This window comes from Brachyhypopomus gauderio, chromosome 4 (assembly GCF_052324685.1).
Source record: "Brachyhypopomus gauderio isolate BG-103 chromosome 4, BGAUD_0.2, whole genome shotgun sequence".
NCBI classification, from domain to species: Eukaryota; Metazoa; Chordata; class Actinopteri; order Gymnotiformes; family Hypopomidae; genus Brachyhypopomus; species Brachyhypopomus gauderio.
Genome location: NC_135214.1, coordinates 14761512 through 14781902, shown reverse-complemented (window position 1 = coordinate 14781902; position 20391 = coordinate 14761512). Strand labels below are relative to the sequence as shown.

The window sequence follows — 20391 nt, the reverse complement described above, 5'->3', positions numbered from 1 at the left end:
TGCATATATAATTTTAAGGTTATGTGCCAAATCTAGACATTTAATATTAATTCTGCAGCGCTACCCAAGGTACATGACTTCATCTTGCACATCACATCCTCCTCCTCATGCCAGCTAGGATGAGCTGTACTGCTGATGCCCTCTGCAACCTCAACAGGGGTTGGGTCATGGATTTCTTCAGTTACTTTGTGGCAATGTCTGTTGTAAAAAGCCTTATACCAATTGTATAATTGTGCTGAAAAAAATGAGCGGGGCTTGTATGACATGCAGTTTAAAGAAAGGGGTGAACTTAACTGACGATGACAGAATTACATGTCTAAATGTATAGTTCTACAATAATGCATTAGTTTTTCTCATAAAAAAAACGTTCAACTTAAAGTTCAGCTGAAATCTATGAATGCCTGAATGAATCGTGGTTAAGATAAACGTGCACAGGCCACAATGTTGCTTTCTCCTATTTCCTAGAAATAACTCTGAGTGCCATCAGGGTGGATATGAGACATAGAGGCCTGTCTGGATCTAATGTAGAGTAAAGCACATGTTTGTCTAGAAACGGGGGGTGCTGGGTCCTCAGTGAAGACAGAGGTGCTGGGATCTAGGTGGACTCATAAAGATGCGACGTCTGCTCCAAAAATAACATCCTCTGGCAGAGCTAGTGTCTCACTTTTGACACCAAAACCACCAAAAGCCCAATAAACACATGGGCCACACATTCTTACTTTTAAAAAATTCCTCTGGACTTCATAGCTCAGCTGAATTTTGCGCCTTTAAATTAAATCTCAACTTTAAAGCAACTAATTTTTAAATGGCATTTCCTATGCATCACATAATGATATTCACATGAAAGAAACATTTTTTGGATAAATGCATTCATTACTAGCTGGAGGATTGTAACTAAGTGGTTTTACCTGGTAATATAAATTAACTGCAAATTGATACTTTACAATCTGTAAATGCAACACATAAAAATAATATGGTATAAAAATGGCATTAAAATGAAATGCACATGTGAACTGTCCTGTGATTTGTCCTGCCTGGGAGACAAATGGCTGAAGGGAAGCAGGACAGCAGGACCTGATGAGGACTGGAATGGCTGTTGGGACACATGAACTAGACGGAAGGAAACTCTTATTTAAGCTGCTCCTTATCAGCTCATGAAATTCAGCAACACAGCGGCAGCAGCCAAGATCTAGTGTCAACATGCATGAGTATGTGAACTGCATTTACATACCTCTAAGCCTTTTTTGGCCAATTACTGAAGTAACACACACACAAACTCACACACACACACACACACACACACACACACACACACACACACACACACACACACGTACACACGTACACATATACGTCACAGGACTCCTAGTTCAGAAAAACTTTGCTTGCACAGCTGATGAAGGATCTCGGTCTGAAACATCCTGTTTCTCTGGAAACCAGTGTACTTCACAACAATGAATCCCTCTCTCTCCCCCTCTCTCTCTCCCTCTCTCTCTCTCATATATATATGTGAAGTTAAATGTCATTAATTTGGCAGTGTTGTATTTTATATTGTATACAGTCATGTCAATGAAGCCATCTTGTCTTGCAGGTTTAGGGGTCATAACATCTTCAATAATCACATGCTTGGTATGAAGTCCCTTTTATTCACTTTTCTCATGAGAAATGTTGAATAAACATATCCTTAATATTTAACATATCCTGGCTTTAAAATGAAGCCAGATTGCACTGTATTTATGTATCCTAATTAGTGGTGTCAATTCCAGGTTCAGAGATTAAAAGTCCTCACCAGGATTTTGCTCAAGCTTGCTAGATTTTCTAATTAGCAATCCAGGTAAAATTAGTGGAATCAACACAATCCAGGAAGCCTGAGTGAGGACTTTTAATCTCTGAACCTGGAATTGACACCTCTAATCTTAATAGCTATTTCATATGTGTAACAGGGTTATTTATACATTCACACGTTTATCCAATAGCATATACAACTAATATGCGATTAAAATAATTGTCAGGAAAAACATTTTACTGGTGGGAATTTCTCAGATGATGAATTTATAATTTCATTAGAAAGCCAACTTCGTCAAAAAACAAAGTAATGGGCCTCTGTCCTGCGTAGCCGAACCTGAGCCCTAAAGAGCTGGAAATGTTCTTTCTTATCGGAAACTGTTGGCCCTGCTTGTTTTAACGGGAAGAAACGTTGCGCCACGTCTGCGCATGTAAAGATGAAATGTAAGTGATGAGCTTACAGTCGAGAGCGCTCTGAAGGTCTGGAGAGCTTCGGAATGCGTGCAGTGCTCATACTGGCATCTTCTGGCGCATGTCTGCGTTTGAGGCAAAATGCCGAGGGAGGCAGAGAGTGTATTGCCCCCCCGTACTGAAACAGACATCTTTTTGTTGTTGTTGTTGTTGCCCAACTCCAATTCTTCCTCTTCCTGGACAGTGGAGCGTCGCCTGCAGGCGTGATTATGAACGGACGTATGGAGGAATAAAAGACCTGCTCGTGGTCTCCTACAGAATGACATAAATTCAGCGCTTTATTGCGCACGAGTTGTATAGTTAAGCCTTTACCTGCAGGGAAGAAGCAGATTTCTTTCAGTTCTGTAACCTGCATCTGCTGCGAACCCACAGCTCGCAGAAAGGGCAGACCTGCGAACTTGTAACTTAGTTTTGAATGGGTCACTGGAGCGGTTACCTGCGCTTGCCTGGATGGGATGCACAGTGAGTTTCATTTGTTGTGAAGAGGATTTTCTGCAGATGCCTTTTGATCAGCATGAAGAGAAAAAGAAAGAGGAAAAGAGGCTTTTATCAAAGGTATGAACATTTCTACTGTAAAAAGGCTTGCCCGCCAGATAATCCTATATCAGATTGATGTTGCGAAAGGGACGGAGCGCAAGTTGTTTGAAAAAGCACTTTTGTCTTTCAGTAAATAAAATTAGAAACGGATCTAAATTGAATTATCAACGGATTTTTACCGAGATGCGGTAGAGTAGTGTGACGTACGTCAAATGCCAATGATCGTGATTACCACGCAGACGAAACCAATAAGTGGGCAAACTGGGCTGCTAATTTGATACTAAACTTTGGTACAATGATAAAAAGATGGCACAAAATAAAACTAAAACAACAAACGTAAAAGCCATAATCGGTTCTGAGACATCAGTCCAAGAGTGTATCATCAAAAACGGATGACCCAGTTCATATACCTGCATTGTAGAAAATGAGGCTGAAGTGTCACAGCTCATTCTGAAAGACTGTTTCTCAGTAACGCTCTTTAAAGATACTGCGTGATATTGTACATGTTTTGAATCGTTGCGCAACTGGCTGATGGGGTTCTGGGTTTTCCTTTAATATATTTATGGATTTTATCTTTAGCTGTGTGCTGCTCTCTACAGGTGACAGCAATAACAAATACGTCCACCGGAGTGAACTGCTCAGTTACTGTCACTCATAACTGTCAGACCAGGTTTCATTTCATCGCATGTATTTATCTCTGCATTATCCACACCAGTTCTTCTTTGTAGTTGAGACTGTTCTGAAATTGAGGTTATGGAGACGTCTGACTGTAGGGTGGTCTCTGGGGGTGATGGAGGTCAGATGTGGAGGCTAGAGTGGGGGCTAGGTGGTGTAGTGAGACAGGGTAACAGGCTGGGCATTGTGGTCCCGCTCTCATAGCCAGACCCAGCAGACAGAGAGGAATGTGTTTGCGTTACTGCCTGGAAGCCTCCTCCTTCAGACAGGACACACAGCATCACACAAACTGCAGTGCAATCTCATGAATGAACTGATGAATTAAGATTTCTTCCTACAATAATTTTTGCTGCACATGCCTAATATTACAGTAAAATATTATTCCCTTGAAGCTGATTGTAATTTAGTGATTTAAAATTGTATTGGCTTTGAGAGGTGTAATGCTAGATGATAGAGGATGAGTGGAATTGTAAATTGTATCTGTGAAATCTATTTAGGGTTCTTTGTTATACTACACAGGTTTGTGTAATGACTGTAATTTGGAATTTTGCTAAATTTGTGCCATGCGAATTGTTATTAAAGACACTCAAACAGACCTTATGTGAAGTTGTAGGACTCAATTAGCATTTTGTTTGTCGTTAACGGTGAGTATTGAAGAGGTTGTCTACACTGAAGTCATTTAGGCGTCAGGTCTTCCACATATTGCTTATTTCCTCAATATCACATCCCTAAGTGCACATCAATACACTCAGGGTGCCTGTCACATTCGCATGCTTTGATACCTACAATTCCTGACTTATGAAAGGATTTTAATTTCTATGTTTTTGACAAATGATTCCCCCACAATCATGCAAGAAGCATGTGTGCCTCTGCATGTGTGTGTGTGTGTGTGTGTGTGTGTAAGTGTGCGTGTTTGTGCGAGGGTGTACAGATGTTGGGGAACCTGAAGGACCCAAAGCAGACTACCAATTTCTTCCATTATCGGTGCTTGGTCAGCGTTGTCCATCATGTTAAACTGAAGCAAGCTGTCATTGCCCAGCTCTTCTTTGCGTAGGGTGCAGCTGCCTGTGCTGATAGCCATCAACGCCACTGAACAAAGCCCACTTGGGAGGCCAGTCAGACAGGAGACCTGAACAGCTTTGCTTTGATGTGCCGATGAGCCCGTGCAAGGTAAACCCCTCGAAGGAATGCGGTTCTCCTCCAGCCCTTTGGATTTTCTTCCCTTCAATTTTTTTAGCGTTGTATCCAGGAATCGTGTTTTGAAGGAATAATGCTACATTAAGTTATGCGTTATGTTAATTTTGGAAGGCAGAATAAGGTTGATAAAGCAATAATTTGTGCTGCTGTGTATTTTAGCATTCATGCAAAACGCCAAAATATTTTTGGTATTCAGACAGAGATGTCAACTGTCAAAAGAAGTCCAACAATATTGCCAGTAATGTTCAGTATTTGCATTTTTACTAAAGCATTTCATTTTGATGGAGGTGTGGTGTTTCCGTACTTAACTCTGCCTGAACACACACACACACACACACACACACACACACACACACACACACACACACACACACACACACACATATATATACAGGGGCAAAAACACTCATCAATCAACCTCTTTTTGGCACTTTTACCAACAGCGCACTCATCTTCAGAGGACACTCGTACTTGCTTTTATCCTTCAGAGGAGAATAAATCAAACGCTGGGTGCTGTAGTGGGCTTACTGAGGGGTGGGACTGCATGATTGGGCAGGGCTGCGGATTCCAGGGATTTGCAGCACCATGAGAGTGCACAGTTACCTGGAGGTAAGGTAGCTCTCTAAAGAGAGGGAGAGGAGTGTTTGTACAGTGTGCATGTTTATCAGACTGCAGTGTGAGCTCACTTAACCTACTTTTTATAGGATGATACCACACTGCTTTCTTAATGGAACAAAGGCACGGCCAACATTTCCGCTGTCAGACTTGTCCAGGCAAAAGCATCAGGTTGGGGTGTTAGTTGTGATTTGAATGCAGGAAATAGAGGGACCCTAGGGCTGATTTAGTGGCTGTTAGTAGTGTTGAAGAATCAGTGTAATGTGGCGTACACTCAGCAGATGGAAGGAACGTAAAACTTTTGCTGAAGGTTTTGTGCCATGGTGTGCTTCTGGACATGTTTCATGCCTTGATCTCTTTCCTGTCTACCTGGGTTAGATTTCAAAATCTCCACTGTCATGAATCTGCTGTCTTTTGTGGTGAAGGATTGCAGGATTTTTGACCTTGGGTGTGTTTGTATTGTATCACAGTGGATGGTATCACAGTGGATGGTATCACAGTGGTCTGGCAAAACAAGTTCCCTCTCTTTTGGAAAGTCTGGCTCATGCTTTGCTCTCATCTCGGGGCGATAGTGTAATTGTGGTAGAATGCTACCGGAGGCCCACACCTGGTCTGTCCCAGTACATCAGGCCCTGACCTGGTCTCTACAACAGGCCCTGACCTGGTCTCTCCCTCTACAGCAGGCCCAGACCTGGTCTCTTTCTCTACAGCAGGCCCAGACCTGGTCTCTTTCTCTACAGCAGGCCCAGACCTGGTCTCTTTCTCTACAGCAGGCCCAGACCTGGTCTCTTTCTCTACAGCAGGCCCAGACCTGGTCTCTCCCTCTACAGCAGGCCCAGACCTGGTCTCTCCCTCTACAGCAGGCCCAGACCTGGTCTCTCCCTCTACAACAGGCCCAGACCTGGTCTCTCCCTCTACAACAGGCCCAGACCTGGTCTCTCCCTCTACAGCAGGCCCAGACCTGGTCTCTCCCTCTACAGCAGGCCCAGACCTGGTCTCTCCCTCTACAGCAGGCCCAGACCTGGTCTCTCCCACTACAGCAGGCCCAGACCTGGTCTCTCCCACTACAGCAGGCCCAGACCTCCTGGTCTCTCCCTCTACAGCAGGCCCAGACCTCCTGGTCTCTCCCTCTACAGCAGGCCCAGACCTCCTGGTCTCTCCCTCTACAGCAGGCCCAGACCTCCTGGTCTCTCCCTCTACAGCAGGCCCAGACCTCCTGGTCTCTCCCTCTACAGCAGGCCCAGACCTCCTTGTCTCTCCCTCTACAGCAGGCCCAGACCTCCTTGTCTCTCCCTCTACAGCAGGCCCAGACCTCCTTGTCTCTCCCTCTACAGCAGGCCCAGACCTCCTTGTCTCTCCCTCTACAGCAGGCCCAGACCTCCTTGTCTCTCCCTCTACAGCAGGCCCAGACCTCCTTGTCTCTCCCTCTACAGCAGGCCCAGACCTCCTTGTCTCTCCCTCTACAGCAGGCCCAGACCTCCTTGTCTCTCCCTCTACAGCAGGCCCAGACCTCCTTGTCTCTCCCTCTACAGCAGGCCCAGACCTCCTTGTCTCTCCCTCTACAGCAGGCCCAGACCTCCTTGTCTCTCCCTCTACAGCAGGCCCAGACCTCCTTGTCTCTCCCTCTACAGCAGGCCCAGACCTCCTTGTCTCTCCCTCTACAGCAGGCCCAGACCTCCTTGTCTCTCCCTCTACAGCAGGCCCAGACCTCCTTGTCTCTCCCTCTACAGCAGGCCCAGACCTCCTTGTCTCTCCCTCTACAGCAGGCCCAGACCTCCTTGTCTCTCCCTCTACAGCAGGCCCTGACCTGGTCTCTCCCTCCCCAACAGTGCCTATTCCATCCTCCCCTGTGTGGCTGCCTGGGTTTGTTGTGTCCTTCTCAGGTCAGTCGTGCCAAAGCACAAAGGGCTCCTGAGGAGAAACTTGTGGAGGAACACATGCTGGTGCAAAGGTCACCTCCACTCCCCACGCCCCACCTCTGTTTCCCAGGCTCCTGCTTTTCATGAAGTGGTGAGTGCCATGTTTGTCTGTAGATGATGAATACCTCGTGCTTTTGTTAGATCCCATCTTCATACAACAAACCCCGGGCCCTGGCACACCTCAAAGACTACCTGCCGACCTGCTCAGCCAACCTTCTGGTGTCAGTCAGGCCCGCAGTGGTTGGCGAACAGTTCAGACACACAGCTTTGGCTTCTTTACAATGCTGTGGCCCAGGTGTGTTGTTTTGCCCTCTGTCAGGCTGGCGTGGTCTCAGCCAGCGGAGGTGGAAGCACGATAGATTGCAGGAAGGAGAGGCGAGGCAGAGAGGCCTCCTGTTTCTGCGTGTGAAGGGCTGTTTTTAAGAATGCAGACGTTGTGTAACACTAAAAACACCTGGGTGTCGGGTCTCTCTCCCAGTGATGGTGCGCATGCTACATTTGTGTGCATGGAAAATAAAGTGTTGCACAATGTCAGGCTTAGAAAGCGAATAAAAGTGGGTTTTATAGCCCCACATGGGTCTTTTGACAATAGATTAGTATAATGCCTTACTCGCCAAAGCACTTTATGGAGCCTTTATGAAGCCAAATGGAGAATTATGACTGAACTGTTGTATAATGAGTATGGGAGGAATCGTCTGAATACGAGCGCTTGTGTTTATCATGTTTCTGTTCAGGGCCAGACTGGGACAGTTCTTCAGTTGTTCATGCAAGTCACTCTTGCATGGCTGACCCGTCACTTTCTGAATAAGTCTGTCCAGGCCACCGGGATATTGCCATGTACTTCAGATGGCAAGTCTGGTCCTGATCCACTATGGTCATAGTACCGTTGGCACTTACCTTCTTCTGACGCTCAGTGCATCACCTCACTCCATGTCAGACATGCGTCCTCTGACTGAGAAGCCAACACTGTGCCGTGTACACGTCTGTTTTTCTCCTATCTGCCTTTCTGTTTGATCCCGTTTTCTCAAACAATTTTGAAGTGATTTTTATGTGGTCGCACCTGTCGGTGATGTTTTCAAATCTTGAATGGTTAACTGGGTGTCTTTGACCTTGGGAGGATCGCGCGAATGTCGTTTTGAAAATCGTTCACTGTGCAGCCATGCTGGTTGTGCACTGCAGATACGAAACGGGCAGCGTGGATAGGCTGTGTGCCATTCTGTTTGTAACGACTCTGGCCTACAGGATTACTTACTGGATTACTTATAACCCAAAATTTGGAAAGGTGCCTCAGAACCTCAGAGCAGCTCAACAATGCTTTATGCCAATGGCATGTCGGAATGAGAGAAAAAAAAATTTCCTTTGCACACTTCCAGCATAGCCATAGCCCTTCTGGGTCGGCCGCAGATTAATATCTGCTAATAAAATTAATCCTCTTCTGTGGCTGCTAGTGTGGGATGTGTGTGTGTAGGGACAGGCTGACAGTGGGAAGATCCACCCATGTCTGGAATGGTCTGATGAGGTGTGTAGTGGACTGAACGTTACCCAGCTTTCAAGTGCCCTGCCGGTCAGCACCACACAGCACTTCATCACTTCATCTTGCACAGGGCTTCTGCGATAGTGTCCGTGAACTCATCTGTGTTTTTGATATGTTACGGATGTTTTGTTTACGTGTATGTTGTGCTGAAAAATGTTTCAGTCAGTGAACAATGTGGGGGTGGATTAGCACAAATGATTTGTGGAAAACATCTCAAGAGTTAACAGGGCATGGGAAAGTGTTTTTGGCTTTATGTAGATAGATGGCGTCAGTGACTGGTATTTCATTTAATCAAGGGGAATCTGAGCCAAGATTAAGCTGTATTCTTTTATGCTGATGCTGCCTTGATTTACAGTTGACTGAACACATTTAATGTGTGGGAAGACTAAGAGTGTTTTGCAACACAAATTAATTTGTGTGTGTTTTTATAAGGGGTATTGTATCTTTGTGACAGACAGAAAGAATGTGACTATGAAAATACAACAAACAATACAACAAGCTGTTCATGGCTTTCACGTGTGGCCTGTGAAGAACCAGGAAGTGGGTGTTTGATAGCATGGCAGCCTTAGCAGTTTGAACTTTGACCCACACTACCTGTGGCTGATTGCTTGGCAGGAGAGTGGCCACGGAGGATCATGACGACTCCAGGGTGCAAATCGGAGCGACCCGACTGCTCACCGCTCAAGTTTTCAGAAAGAAGAAGACAAGAGACCTTTTGGGCTGGGGGGGGGGGGATTTTTGATACAAACGCCTCACACCTCGCCTCAGCTCAGGTTCTTTACCCCCTACTCCTGAACAAATGTGCCAGGTTACTCCCCAGGAATTCCTTTAAGCACTATTGTTAAAAGGAGCTTAAAATTTCAAACATATCTGTCTTTTTACGTGCTATTTTGAAATCACAAGCAAGTCGCGGTGTAATTGGCATAAGATACTCTCTCATTAAGTCATTCGTAAAATCCTATAAACACTCCGTGTCTGTCAGGAGAGGGGCAGGAATGACTCGCCATGGTTACATATTACAGAGTGAGTTTTAAGCTCCTCAGACAGTGCAGTATATGGTGTGATTGGCAGCACCAAGGACTCATCAGGTTTCATTTTCTCAACCGAACAATGAGTGCTTGACTTGTGTCTAAGACAATTATAGGCCACTGAACACCATGCCTCATATTTAAAGTACTGTTTTTTTTATTGATGTGTTTATTTCCTTGCAATGACAGACAAAGAAAGAAAACCCATATTCTGATTGAATTCCCTTCCTGAGGTGTTGGTGTGAAGGATTGTTTGAAGGCAACAGTTCCAAGAATAGGATTGTCAGACCAGACCTTGCAGGACATTACTGATTCACTGATGCAGAACCCCTTTCACTAAGAGTCTGTCAGCACATGATAATGGGGCACAAAAGATGTTACTTCAGTCAGTTAAAGCTACTTTTATTCAGCAGGCTTCATTCTGAGGATGAAATGACACTGTATTTTCTCAGAGAGTCGCTCGCATACATTCTCTATGTGAAAGATCAAGGTCAGAAAGATCAAGGTCACTTCTTTTGGCTTTAGTGCGTCGTGTCCGACGCCTGTAATGTCGTCCCTGGAGCCGCTTCTGCCTTTGTGTGCCGATGAATACGGCCTTTATTCACGTTTTTTCTTGACACTTTTCTGTTGGAGTTTTTTTTTTTCTTTCAGCGATCGCTTCCCAATACTTGGTGTCATTTGCACTTGGCAACCGGGAACTCCTATGAAGTCTCACCCATCTGCCTTTGTTGCATCTCCAAGCCCATCACGGAGATGGACAGGGAGCAGTGGTCTCTTGGGGTGCATCATATTTTGACTGATATGCGGCTTTGTTGTTGTTTGCTCTCATCCGTCTCTGCTGGTGTTTGTAAGCTAATGAGAAGGCAGATGGGTAAAAAAAGTAATTAGTGGTACAGAAAACCATGGCCAGCAAGGCCAGCCAGGCAATATTCCAGCGTTTCTCATCTTTGGGAGAAACTTGTCTTTTCTCCTGGGTGGTAATAAATCCCCTCTTTGACATGCTGCATTTACTCTGAATACACACAGGAAAAAAGCCCCCAACACCCCTCCCCCCAACACCCCTCCCCCCAACCCCCCCGATCTTTGCTTTTTTCACCCCATTCCATTTAGCGCCAAATGTTGTAACAAGCCGAGACAGATCGGTTCTGTTGACTTGTTCATGCTGTTTCTGAAAGGATGGGTTTGCACACTTCCACACTTCCGTGGAATTTTGTAGGTATTTACAATGGAAAAGCTGGTCTCAGAGGACTGTGAGAAATACCTGGGCAGGGTAGTGGAATTTAGACATCAACTGTCTGTCCTACAATTCTGTATGCTCATGTAAGTGTCTGTGGGTTCTGAGTGTCCAGTGTGTACCTGCCAGTGCCTACAGTGGCTGGAGATGGTCCATACTTTATTCATGGAAAGTGTGCATTTAGATCTTTTGTGAAAAATTATACCTTTATTGATTTTTTGCTGTGTTCTGCATAGTTGTGTTACTTGCTCCCTGAAGCAGTAAGAAAATATCTTCAGTAAGCAGAGAGAAAATCTTTTAGTAACATACTGGCATCAGATTGGGTGTACTCTGTATTGTTCATAAAGTATAGTCTTACTCACTGTGATGGTGCTGGTCCAACATTCACAATCACAAGAAGACGAAATCATGAGATCAAAGCAGAGATGTAATTTGAGAGAAGGGGGGAATGAGTGGATTTAGTTGATACATGCCCTTAGAGTGACATTGGTTGTAGGAAGTAATACATATGTCTGATATATCATGTCTGATCTACTCAGGAGAGATTGAAAGCAGCTGGGATGTTCCTGTTTATGATGAGCTAAAGTACAACTGGTTTCCTCAGACCAATGGAGTGAATGACATTACACAAATGTATCTGTGAATTATTCTTAAAACAAGTGAGAAGAGATAAGCACTCTGTTGAACACAATGAAAGCAGAGAGAACTGTGGTAAAATTGTGGTAAAACTCATTCAGGATTGTATATATTATAGTTATGAACTTAGTCTAGCTTTAGCTTCCAAGAGCCTGTAAAAATATATGGCACAGTATTTAACAGAGGAATGTTTTCAATACTCCACACCCATTGTCAATGTGACAGTGAGCAGTTGGGCTTACACTGCTGCCAGACTTTTGAAAGAGGGAATCCATGTACTAATCCAGCCTATGTAGCATACACGCTAAATACCAAATTATGCTGCGGTAATACATTCATAAATTGGGACTGCTATATATATATATATATATATATATATATATATATATATATATATATATATATATATATATATAATATGTATGTATATATATATATATATAAACTGGCTCCTCAAATAGATGCTCTTTGATCACGGTGTCCACAGAGGTCTTCAGTAGTGGGCCTGGCACATGTGTCATGACGAAATCACCAGGTCTTGTTACACTGACACATTCAGTGTTGGAGGAGGCTGGGAAATCTATTAAGCTTGTCTACCAAAGGAAATTTAAAATTGTCAAAAGTAGCTTTACCATAACAGTGGCATTGTCGTGAATGTCAATAAGATCCCCTGTTCCATGATGGATGCTCTATAGTATCATTACGATCCCCATTGATGGACTGAAAGTGTTGCACCTTATATAACAGAGGACTGAGGTCTTAATTGAACAAGGAGTGACTTGCATGCGAACATGTCATATAAACCCAGGGGAATACCCCCACATTCACTGCATTTCACAGATTAACTTATTTACAATGTCTGTCACTGGGCTTTTAATCTCAGCCTGAGCCAGAAAACAAAGCGATGCACCATCCTCAAAAGTTAATCTGCGGGTTGGGACATCTTTGAAAAGATTGTTGGGGAATCCGTATGCATACAGTGTGGCCTCTGGTTTTGTCAAACAGCTCTTGGTGTTGCTGGTTTCCTCATGGCTGTTTGTTGTTTGCTCTTGCGCAAGATGGAGTTCACCCAGAGGCTGTTGGAACAAGAGACAGGCTGTATTTGAAATAGCGTACTACATACTACATACTACATACTACTCGCATGCTGATTGGAACTTTAGTCAGTATGACGTCTACAGTATGTGACCAAAAGAACATTTTCCGGAGTGCAGGATGGATACAGTATGTAGTAGGCTATTTCAAACACAGGGGTGCTTTCGTCAGTTTTTCCAAAACAGACCCACTGGAGATGACAGAGACAGCAGTCAGGGGCTTCACTGCTGAATAGTGGGTTGATACATAGTAAATGCTTTGTGTTGTGTTGAACTGAATATGCACATTGCAGAAAGCCTTAAATAGGAAATTCATCAAAGCCCTTAAGATACACCCTTCATCTTTAACTCAACTATTTGAGACTGTGTGATGTAGATCATGTCTGTTGAATCTATCAGTAAAGTCAGGTATGGTCCCTCTCCAATCTATCAATTTGCCATGTGCTCTTTGTTTTTTAGTTTCCATGCCCTCTTGTTTTTTCTCCAGCCTTCGTTATTAGTTTCACTTGTGTCTAGTTTAGTTTAGTGTTGGCTCATGTATCCCTGTGTTTGCTCTGTCTTGTTGCTGATCATTGCTTCTACAACCCGTGTTGTGTGTGTTTCAGTCGTTATCTTTTGTAGCTCGTAATTCATTGTGTTTTTCTCTGAATCATGTCTTCTGGTATATTGCGAATTGGTAAACTGACCTTGGAGCACTACAACAACTCCAAATATGGATTTGTCCAGCGTGAATCTCGCTTTTCTCAGCACATGCATCAGCCTCTTGATCACTCTGTCACACATTTGGTTGACCAGGGAAATTGTAAACACAAGATATGTTAAGAAGGATTTCGAATCTAGCTTAAATCTTAATCTTTGAATCTTGTATCTGTGGCTTTTCCCTGTGGCCCCATATAGCCAGGTCGGTGCAGGAAGTGCTGATTCTAGTGCTTGAAAGGCTCTTTCATGTCTTGTGGTAATCTCTGCTGACTCGATCCTCTACCTCTTACTTGATTAATCTCTCAGCGAGAGCCAGACGGAGCAGGCTGAGTATTGGACGTCTCACCCCTCACCTCACTCTGCCGATCTTTGTTATTCACAATACAGTTATCCACATCCAGTCATCAGAAGACAAAGCCTTTATAACCAACAGCAGTGACCTTAGCTGACTGCAGTAGTCCACGTGAATTTTCACATTTGTTTCCAAGGACTTCATAGTTATAAGGTTGTATTCAACCAGATTTGTCTAGATTTTAGCTCATTCATACCCATTCATTTGATTCATCAAAGCGGACTGAGTTTCACTGAATTTATCTTGTCTTATGTAAACTGATAATGTAATGATGTTACTTGATGCTGTTTGGACAAATAAATGAATTTCTGCCCTTCACATTTGTCAGTGTCATAGTTATTGAATGTCGGTTTCGGATTTGTTTTTGCCACACAAATACAGTTTTGTCCTGAGAAGAAATGCATTTTCCTGGGTGAATAGTGGCTCAAAGACATAACCAGTGTCTGGGTGTTTCAAGTGCACATTAACCTACCATCTGTTATACTCCAGTCTATAAAGCAGAAGACAGCTGTGAGTGCATCAGCAATGAAGCTGGCACAGAGTCGGGCAATACTGGTTGTTCAGCTGATTCTTTTAAATATATGCATCAGCTGGGCCTGAGCAGAATGTCTTAGAGCAGTCACAACGTAAGAGATGTGTAGCTGGACTCCTGGAGCGGAGCACAGTTCTGGGGCTTCGTTGTGATACATCATTCACTAATTTTATCCAAACTTTATATATTGCAAATAAACACTAGCAGTTTTGCAGCTATTCTAATGTCACTTTTGGTTTAAATTAGGATTTATATACCGAATATAATACAGAATCAAAGGTGTTGTATTAAACAGATATATGTCATACGGTTTGCAGACGAACTTCATGCAGTTTGCATATCTTCAAATAATTATAGGGCTTGAAAAGCCCTATATTGTTATCCCACATACTACTTCTTATTATTCATTGGAAATGCTGCATCTATGTTGTATGTAGCACACAAGCTCTGCATATATCTCCACAATATCCCTGCATGTATATATTTAAATGTTATGTCATAACATTGTGACATGTACATCTAATTACTTGGCTGTGTTGTTTTTTTTTATTTTTTTATTATTTATTCAAGCCACATTCTGGAACTGAGCATTTACAGTGTAAGCACAAGAATACTAAACCTTATGCGTTTGATTCATCCTGCATCTGAACCCACCGTCCTGTGCCTCTAGTGGAGAGGTGATTCTCCGCTGCATTGGTGCTAAGGCTAAAGCAACTGATTCGGAGTATCACACACACCCTGCTTCGGAGTGTATGATAACTCTACGCCAAGGCTGCGAATCCCACCCTCGCATTCCCCTGGTCGAACACAGAGTAGAACTGTCTGAGGAAGACGTCTCCCAGGATCCAGTAAGGAAGCCCATTCCTGTACTGCTCATGGGAATGCTTGATTCCACTCCTGCAGTTACCATCGGAATCTTCTTCCTGTTCGTGTTAAAGGAGCAGATTAGGATACAGGTCTTGTTGTGAGATGTTCTGAACAGGTGTGAATCAGAACAAAAGAAATGGCCAGACAGCGGTGCCCTCACCTGAAGCACATATGCAGAGGCTGGCAGGTGTAGGTGAGCTCCGTTCATGACGAATGTTAGGGAAGGAAGACTGCTGATTTCGCTGCAGTCAAACACGTACTGGAACCATAACACAGGCCAGTGAGCTCCAGCAAACCTTGCTTCGGGCTTTGTTTGCATTAAACGCTAAGCCTTTAACTGAAAATACTGTGGCTTTGAAGTTTTTATACAGTTGACTAAAGATTTTCCTCAATTGTAATAAATAACAAATCTAACTAACGTATTTTTGCAGCGAAAATGTCAGAATGTTGCACGACTTGTACTGTATTGGTGATGGACTCACGTTGCCATTCTGGTCCTGCTGGGCTCCCAGCTTTTGATGGAGATCGTCCACATACTGTGGTGGGCACTCCAGGAGAGAAGTTCCTGTGTCCACTATAGCGGTACATCCATTCTTACACCAGCCTGTTGAGTGGTGATCCACCTCAAAACTAAAAACAAAAAAATAATAATTAGTGAGCATCTAGCATTCAGGAAATCAAAACCATGCTGTCAGGCCACACTAACTTTTAATCATTATTAGCTAGATTAATAGTGTATAGCCAGACTATAATTTTAAGCAGAAATCAGATCATTTTATATCTAATCCATAGTCTGTACAAAAAAATTATTTTATGCTGTTGGAATTGGAATCATTTTGCAGGTGTTGGTTACTTACCCATCAAAGACTAGTTGCCAGTGGCTATTTTGCTGTACAGGAACCCAGTTGATCTGCCCCTGGTAATAGGATGGATCAGTTCCACCAAACATCACCTCACTGCCACTCTTGGAGTTCCTGTTTAGTAATGGCAGTAGTTGTTATGAGTCAAGCTCATATAGCTCTCTTACTATTTTGATCATGATCGTGCTTGTCTATTTTTGGATTGGATATTGGATATTACTGTGTGAATATTTAATCCATTTGAATCTCACCTAGGCTATATTCTGGTTCCAGAAGCACAGAGATCTGGTTATCTGAAAACATTGATATCAGTTAAAAACTTTCTGGTTCAGTGTCGCATTTTCTTACCTGCTCAAATAGAAAGCAAATACCGGCTCCTCAATAACACCTTCCTGGATCATGCTATCAACAATGGTTCCTTGGTCAGGCATGAAGGCCAACCCCATGAGGCCATCATGCAGAGCTCCTGCAAAGTGATTTCCAGGCTCAGACTGGCTTAGACCGATCTTCTGGTTTGTGACGGTCAGGTCACCCATCTGTGAAAAGAGAATATCGAATTGGTACAGAGGTGAAAACTTGAATGGGAACTTTCAGAACACATGATCAACATGTTTGTTTATATATTTGGGTGCACAATATTAGGTCATACTTACTGTTATTGAGTCATAACCAATGATGCCAGACACACTGCCTGTTCCATACTTGATTGAAAATGGTTTTCCATTGCTGTGGTATGTGGAGGACTTACTTGGATTGAAGAGAGGATGTTTAGCTTGAAAAGGAAAGAAGAGTTAAACCGTGGACAAAACCACTGAACAGTTGAACTGATTTGTACAGAACATGAGGAGAGTGAGATTGTTCCACTAGTTGTTTGTTTATGCCCTAAATTCTTTCATGATCAAAAATCTATTTGTTCCAGGCCATTGTTAACCATTACTGGAGGATATAACCGAATGGTGGCTGTGAGACTTATGCCTTTAACCTTTGAGAACTGCCTACCATAGACCACGAAACATCTTCATATTCCCCCACTGTTCTTAGAATGGCACTGTACTGGAGCTTAAAGCAGCACGTAAGTTTCACATTCTCGAGAAGCTCCGAAGATTTTCTGGGGACATTCCAGATATTCTAGAATTTTGGTTCTAAGTTAAAAAGTAAGCAGGAAACACATCTACACAAGTTCTATTGTATTTGCACTCACAGCAGGCATCACTGTTGCAGTAGACAGAGTTGACCCACAGAGTACTGGAGCCAGTGTCAAAATGGACGTAGAAGTATTGGGGTGGAGTCCCTATTCCAATCTTTCCGAAATAAGCCATCTGGAGAAAACAGAGTTTAACAAAGTTAATGTGATCTGCAAGGTCCCTAAAAAGATCTTTAATTTTTTATATTTAACATTGCTGTTGCTGGAAGTCTTACATCATTTTGATTGACCAAGTTCTCAGACCCTTGATCTGGACTGTAGTCCAGAGCTTCCTTCAGGAGACCTCTCTCCTCCATTAAGGTCTTCTTCTTCACCAGAGGAACTCTGCACAAGATGTTCAGAGTAACCTAATGAATGCTACATCATGATAAGTATTCAGTAATGTCATGGGTCTTCTCATCCTGAGGCTTGGTGTCATTTCTGTTTGAGCTTCTGTATCTCATTCTACGTTAGTGATGATTCTGGTGCTTGAAACGCCCTTCATCATCTTGCGTTAATCTATTGCTGACACAATCCAGTTTCTCTTACCTGATGAGTGCCTCAGTAAGAGCCAGACAGAGCAAGATGAGAGTCAGACTGAACTTCATTGTTCCACAGACGTCTGTTCCACATACACACACCAACCACCTGAACCAGACGTATTTATAACCTGAGCTTAAACGACCTCAGTGACCGACATGGGCACATTATGATTTAAACAAATTTGTTTTTTTAGAAAACAAATAAGTAATGAGAATTATTGAGATAAGACATTCATGAACATGCCACTATGGTCTGGTCTGGTCTGATGTATGTTTTATTAAAGCTAATATAGTAGAGGTTAATTGCACTTAGGTTGGTTTATGTACACTGATTATATTCTTAATCTTAATGCTAGAGCCAGACACAAATATATTACCACCATACGCAGTGGGCACTGTTCTATTAAAGATTACCATTTTATCTGGAAACATTCAGTCACCTTCATTTCAGACATATATGTGCTCTTTGTGATTTGCTAAATAAACACACAGCAGTGTTTTGAAAAAAGTTCTTATTTCCCTGGTTTAGTAAAGACTAATACACGTTTGATAACTTGTTTGGACACATCAGTATAGTTTGATTGTGAACAACCTTTAGAAAACTTTCCATGAGGTGACCTTTTGTTTCTTCCATCATAACAACAACAAATGTTTCAGTTGTTAAGAACAACGATAAAAGCTCATGGTAGCTGGCCAGTTTAACACTTGGCTCAAATATTAGCAAATAGTCCTGAGGTCTGTGTTGTGTAGTGTGTGGCATGTGTGAGTCCCTAGACTGCTGTAGTGTAAAATACTTTGGCACATGGAGTATAAACTCCATATACAATAATATATATATATATATATTATATGACTATATATATATATATATATATAGTCAGTTTTCCGGCGCCGTGAGGAGCGGCTGCCTACTCCAGTAGCTCCGTCTTCGTGAACTTTTTTAGCCACTTTTCTTCACTTTTCAATCTTTGATTGGTGTTATCGCTAGTTTAGTGATAAGTTAGTGTGTCCTATGGACATGGAATCTACTATCGCGACCACGTCAAGAACAAGTTTTGTGTACAAGAGGGACGAGCTCCTGGCGCTTAGAACAAAGGGACGCACCGGCCAGATGCATCAAATCCCGGCGGAGCTACGCAGACCCTACCGCGGGTGTAGAGCTGGAGCTAAGCTAAAGGCTAAGCGCATTGAGAAACGCTGGAGGTTTAAACCATCGATTCCCTCCGTGGTGATGGGGAATGTGAACTCACTGACCAACAAGACGGACGAACTGGCGGCGCTGGTGAGTAGCCAGCGGCTGTACCGGGAGTGTAGCATTCTGTGCTTTACGGAAACGTGGCTAACCAGCAACATTCCCGATGCTAACGTGGACATTCCCGGCTTCACCACCGTGAGAGCGGATAGGGACGCAAAACAGAGCGGCAAATCCAAAGGCGGGGGGCTCGTGCTGTATGTGAACAACAGATGGTGTAACCCGGGGCATGTGACTGTAAAGGAGATCATCTGCTGCCGAGATGTTGAACTGTTGGCGGTGAGTCTACGGCCCTACTACATGCCCAGAGAGCTATCGCACGCCATTGTTGTTTGTGTTTACGTTCCTCCTCGTGCTGACGCTGAGATCGCTTGTGACGTCATTCACTCATCCATCGCAAGACTACAGACTCGCTATCCGCAGGCCTACATAGCAATTTCCGGGGACTTTAACAACATCACGCTGGACTCAGTACTCACTGCTTTCCACCAGTATGTTGACTGTCCCACTAGGAAAAACAGAACCATTGATCTCCTGTACTCTAATGTAAAGGAAGCTTACACTGCCACACCCCTCCCCCCTCTTGGAAAATCTGACCACAACCTGGTCTACCTGCAGCCCCAGTACACGCCCCAGGTCCGTAGACAACCTGCATCAACACGCTCCTTCAGGAAATGGTCTCCTGGTGCTGAAGAGGCTCTCAGGGACTGCTTCGAGTCCACTGAATGGAGTGTTCTGCAGGAGCCATACGGAGAGGACATCGAGGGGATGACACACTGCATGACTGACTACATGAACTTTTGCATGGACGTGGTTGTTCCTGTGAAAACTGTACGCTGCTTTGCCAACAACAAGCCCTGGATAACCAGCAGTGTTAAAGGCCTTCTGAACAAAAAGAAGAGGGCCTTTAAAGACAACAACCAGGAGGAGCTTAGGAGTGTACAGAGGGAGCTCAAAGTCCACTTGCGAGAGGCCAAGGACTCCTACAGGAAGAAGGTGGAGCAGAAGCTGAGGGAAAATAACATGAGGGAGGTATGGAATGGTATGAAGACCATCACAGGCTGCAAGCAGAGGGTGAACAGTGCCACAGATGGTGACGGTGAGAGAGCCAACGAGTTCAACACCTTCTATAACCGGTTTGACTGCCCTGCTCAAGACCCTATGGCTCCAGCTGACACTTCCTCCACTTCCCCCCTCATCTTTTCTCCTGCTACTTCAGTCTCTGACTGCCTGGACATCAACACCTCACCTTCTCCTATTGTTATTCATGCACCCCCCCCCATGGGCAGACAACAGAGACAGGACAGCCCCCACTCCCCCCTCTTCTCACCTTCTTCACACCCAGCAGACCATTGCAGCCCCCCTGTCTCCCCCTCCAC

At 43.8% G+C, this 20391-nt stretch overlaps 2 protein-coding genes and 1 long non-coding RNA gene across 10 annotated transcripts in view; 1 reads left to right on the top strand and 2 right to left on the bottom strand.

The window, feature by feature from the left end:
- Positions 1–2391: 2391 nt before the first annotated feature.
- On the bottom strand, positions 2392–2997 carry LOC143512326 (uncharacterized). The gene is made up of 3 exons (XR_013130437.1): positions 2973–2997; positions 2693–2758; positions 2392–2451 (listed from the first exon to the last, which is right to left on the bottom strand). It is a non-coding gene; the product is annotated as an uncharacterized LOC143512326 (long non-coding RNA).
- The window catches only part of tns1b (tensin 1b), a 164239-nt gene continuing 146291 nt past the window's right edge, over positions 2444–20391 (top strand). For 2 of the 8 annotated variants that reach the window (XM_077002488.1, XM_077002487.1), the window contains exon 1: positions 2457–2811. In XM_077002488.1, coding sequence (XP_076858603.1) covers positions 2707–2811 — 105 coding nt within the window. In that variant the 5' untranslated portion in view covers positions 2457–2706. Of the gene's footprint in view, positions 2812–20391 lie in introns of all 8 variants that reach the window. The other 6 variants (XM_077002491.1, XM_077002492.1, XR_013130436.1 and 3 more) reach the window with 5 other exon arrangements.
- LOC143511610 (gastricsin-like) lies at positions 14953–17826 on the bottom strand. The gene is made up of 9 exons (XM_077001192.1): positions 17768–17826; positions 17483–17563; positions 17237–17400; positions 16689–16807; positions 16384–16571; positions 16033–16149; positions 15658–15805; positions 15336–15434; positions 14953–15231 (listed from the first exon to the last, which is right to left on the bottom strand). The coding sequence occupies exons 1-9, from the start codon at positions 17824–17826 to the stop codon at positions 15070–15072; spliced, it is 1137 nt and encodes a 378-aa protein (XP_076857307.1). The 3' UTR covers positions 14953–15069.

Coding starts and splice junctions, on each gene's coding strand:
- LOC143511610 (XM_077001192.1), bottom strand. CDS start 17,826: ATGAAGTTCAGTCTGACTCTCATCTTGCTCTGTCTGGCTCTTACTGAG. Junction 17,564..17,767: donor CTTACTGAGGCACTCATCAG/GTAAGAGAAACT, acceptor CATCTTGTGCAG/AGTTCCTCTGGTGAAGAAGA. Junction 16,808..17,236: donor CTGCAACAGTGATGCCTGCT/GTGAGTGCAAAT, acceptor TTCCTTTTCAAG/CTAAACATCCTCTCTTCAAT.